Source organism: Condylura cristata, unplaced genomic scaffold (assembly GCF_000260355.1).
Source record: "Condylura cristata isolate star-nosed mole 26May11 unplaced genomic scaffold, ConCri1.0 scaffold00005, whole genome shotgun sequence".
NCBI lineage: Eukaryota > Metazoa > Chordata > Mammalia > Eulipotyphla > Talpidae > Condylura > Condylura cristata.
The window spans coordinates 3,508,760-3,511,897 of NW_004567106.1; the positions used below are offsets into that span (position 1 = coordinate 3,508,760).

At 30.8% G+C, this 3,138-nt stretch overlaps 1 protein-coding gene across 1 annotated transcript in view; it reads right to left on the reverse strand.

The window, feature by feature from the left end:
* Window positions 1–3,138, reverse strand: part of SUGCT (succinyl-CoA:glutarate-CoA transferase) — a 674,152-nt gene that overhangs the window by 370,376 nt on the left and 300,638 nt on the right. Inside the window, exon 12 of the mRNA XM_004676653.2 lies at window positions 652–754. Coding sequence (XP_004676710.1) covers window positions 652–754 — 103 coding nt within the window. The remainder of the gene's footprint in view (window positions 1–651; window positions 755–3,138) is intronic.

Consider the following 3,138-nt stretch of genomic DNA (forward strand, 5'->3'; position numbering starts at 1 on the left):
AAAAAGTGGTTTATTTTCAAAAACTCATTTTAAAGAATGATCTGCGATGATATAAATAAAAACAAGTTTTAAAAGTCCTGTAATTCTGAAATTTTGAAAACTGACAATAATAAAACAGACATGAATAAAAATGGTGAGTTCATTGACCTTTGGGGATTAATAAATGTATCTGAGAAATAATTAATTACTTGCTTACAGTGATATTGACTAAAGCAATAAAGCCAAACTTAACCATCTTAACATCATCTAAAAATAATCATATCATAGGAAAAATTTATTTTTAGATGATACCATTCCTTTGTCTTAATAGGAACTTATAAGCAATACACACAAGAATGTCTATTGAAATATAATTCTTCGTGTATATGTGTTAATAATGCATATTAGTCAAAGCATATAAAAGCTTCTCATTTGCACAATTAAATATGACTTGCTTTGTGCATCTTAAGATAGCCATATAATGAGTGTTAGACTATACAACTGTGGAAGTTCTCATATTTCTCTCTGCTGAGAATGATTTCCAAGTGTCTGACCCTGGCCTCTCAACTGTCTGCATTTCAATTTTTTAGGATAAAAATCTAGATAAAAGAAAGAGGAAAATTCTTGTATTTTTAGCCAAAACATACTAAAAACTTATGAAAACAAACAAACCTGAGGTTCCGCAAATACAGTCTCCATGCTGTTGATTGGACCATAAGGTACCCCACTTCCTTCAAAGAGACATAACCACTTGCTGGTCATTTCCTTTTCAAACCTAGGCACAGACCAAAGAAGAAATTTTAATCACTAAAGAATACAGTTTTTTACTTTTTCTTACATGGCCATGTTCAATGCAACTGATTATGATGAAAATGTTTTTAGGCTTTTTTTGCTCTTAGTTTTGAGAAAGTGTAATTTGAGTGAAATATTGAGATGCTCTATAATGGCAAGAATAGCCAAACAGGTCACTTTGAAATTCCATGATTAAAAATAAAAGTATAATTTCTTCTAATTCTTTCATATGTACAATTTTTGAAAGACAGTCTCTTGAAGAAGAGACATTATGGGGAAGAATTCATTGAGTTTCATATGTGTGTGTGTGTTTTTTTAGTATTCTAACAACATAATAATATTAATAATAGCATTGAATTTCTACCATAGTATTATTGAGCAAAATTTTTTGTTATATGGCATAGTTATATCAGGTTAAGGTATACGAGGACATACTAAGTTATTCCTGAAAAATAAATTAAACATGTTTTAAGCTATGTATTTTACCACTATTATATTTAAATACCTCAGAATTAATAACCACCACAATTTGTCTAAAAACCACCTTAGCTACTCACTTATTCACAATGTGATTTACCAAGGAAAACAAATCTAGACATCTAAAAATTGATATTTCATTTTAGCCAACAACAATCAAATCCGTCTAATTCCTTTGTGTCTGTTTTGTTTTAGGAAAGAATATTCTTTTTTAAGATTTATTTTATTTACTTATGCATATAAGAACTTGAGTCCATGCCAAAGATACAGGGAGTAAGAAGATTCACCATAGACACAGTGGGGAGCAGAACAGGAGGATCTACTGACTGAGGGAGTAGACAGACAAAGTCTGCTGTGCCATGTTGGTCAGCTCCCTATGCCACCAGGGAGGCTCTGTTTTGTTGAAATATAACTAAAATTGGACTTCACAAACATACATGCTCATTTAATTTCTCTATCAGATCTCTAGGAAAGAGAAAAATAATCATAACTGATATGTACTGTTTCATATTGCTTCTCTGTGAACCCAAACAAAATCCTGTCTCTGGAGAAAACTCAACATAGTTCATGATATATGAAGAAGTTTAGAATTGCTAATTGTTAATATAGGAAACTATTTTTGTTAAGAAATTATCAAAGTAAATAGAGATTGTGAGCAATTAAATGAAATAGATTTGACAGCAAGTAAAATAGCTCACTAACGTAGAAGATCTAGTAGAATTATTTAGTATTTATAGACTTCAGCTCCCTTAATACATATTTAGACGTAATCTCAGATCTTCAGATTCCATGGGAATTATACTAGAGAAATGCATGTGTTCCACCATTTAAAAAAGTGTAAAACAGTTTCAATACTTAATGTATTAATAGTTTTCTTATTATATTCTAATAGGCAAAAAGAAGAAATTTGTCAATGTCTTTGCTAAAAGATTCTATCATATAAATATAACATTTAACCATATACATTTTTACATAAGGAGTTGATCAAATTTTTAAAGGTTGAATTTCACTTTGGTAGCAATGTAATTAATCCTATTCATGTATCCATTTACTCTAGTACCTACTATACACTAGCAGTGATTGTTATCTTTAAGGATAATGCATATCTTTACTCTCCAATATGATGAATAAAATTTTTTCACTCTATCTCTTAAGCTCAATAAAATACTTTACATGTAAATATCACAAATATTATTTTGTGGTAACACTATGAAAAAAGTTCAAATTTCTTCCATTAATCAATTCTTCATAACCATATTTTCTTTTCAGTGACTGTTAAACTCATCTCCTGACCAAGCATTCCTAAGGTATACATAGATGCATATCATCAGAATGCTAGAAACTGAAAAAACAAAAGATATTTTGAGCTTGGAAACTTTTCAACCAGAGTGTCAATTATTTAAGTTTTTTATAAAGAGTGTTAAAATGGTCATTTTGATAAAATTTTTAACACAAGTGAATTTATTGCCATTGGATTCACCAAAGTGGCCCAAAAGACCTGCACAGAGAATACATGTCAGCATTCAAACAAACCCATGGCTGCAGGTTCATCAAGACTCAACTCGGGAATAGTTGAAGTTTTAGTATTTATGTAAGCTTTCACCACTGGGCAAAAGAGAGGAATTTATGTTATGTAAAACAATGGAAGCGATTTAGAAATGAGACTGAAAAGAGAGGCAAGGTCTGGCATTGCTTTTGTGGCCACTGTTTGTGTATTTGTGTGGGTGTGGATGTGGGTGTGTTCATAAAATGCCTTAAACAAAATCAGTGAGAGATAGAACATTGCTGCATTCCGCTGCTCCCAGTAGACATATTCATCATTTTCTTCTGAAAGTTTATCACTTGATCTGACTCTGATGCTTAATCCTTTCTTTTATCTATGCAAAAAAA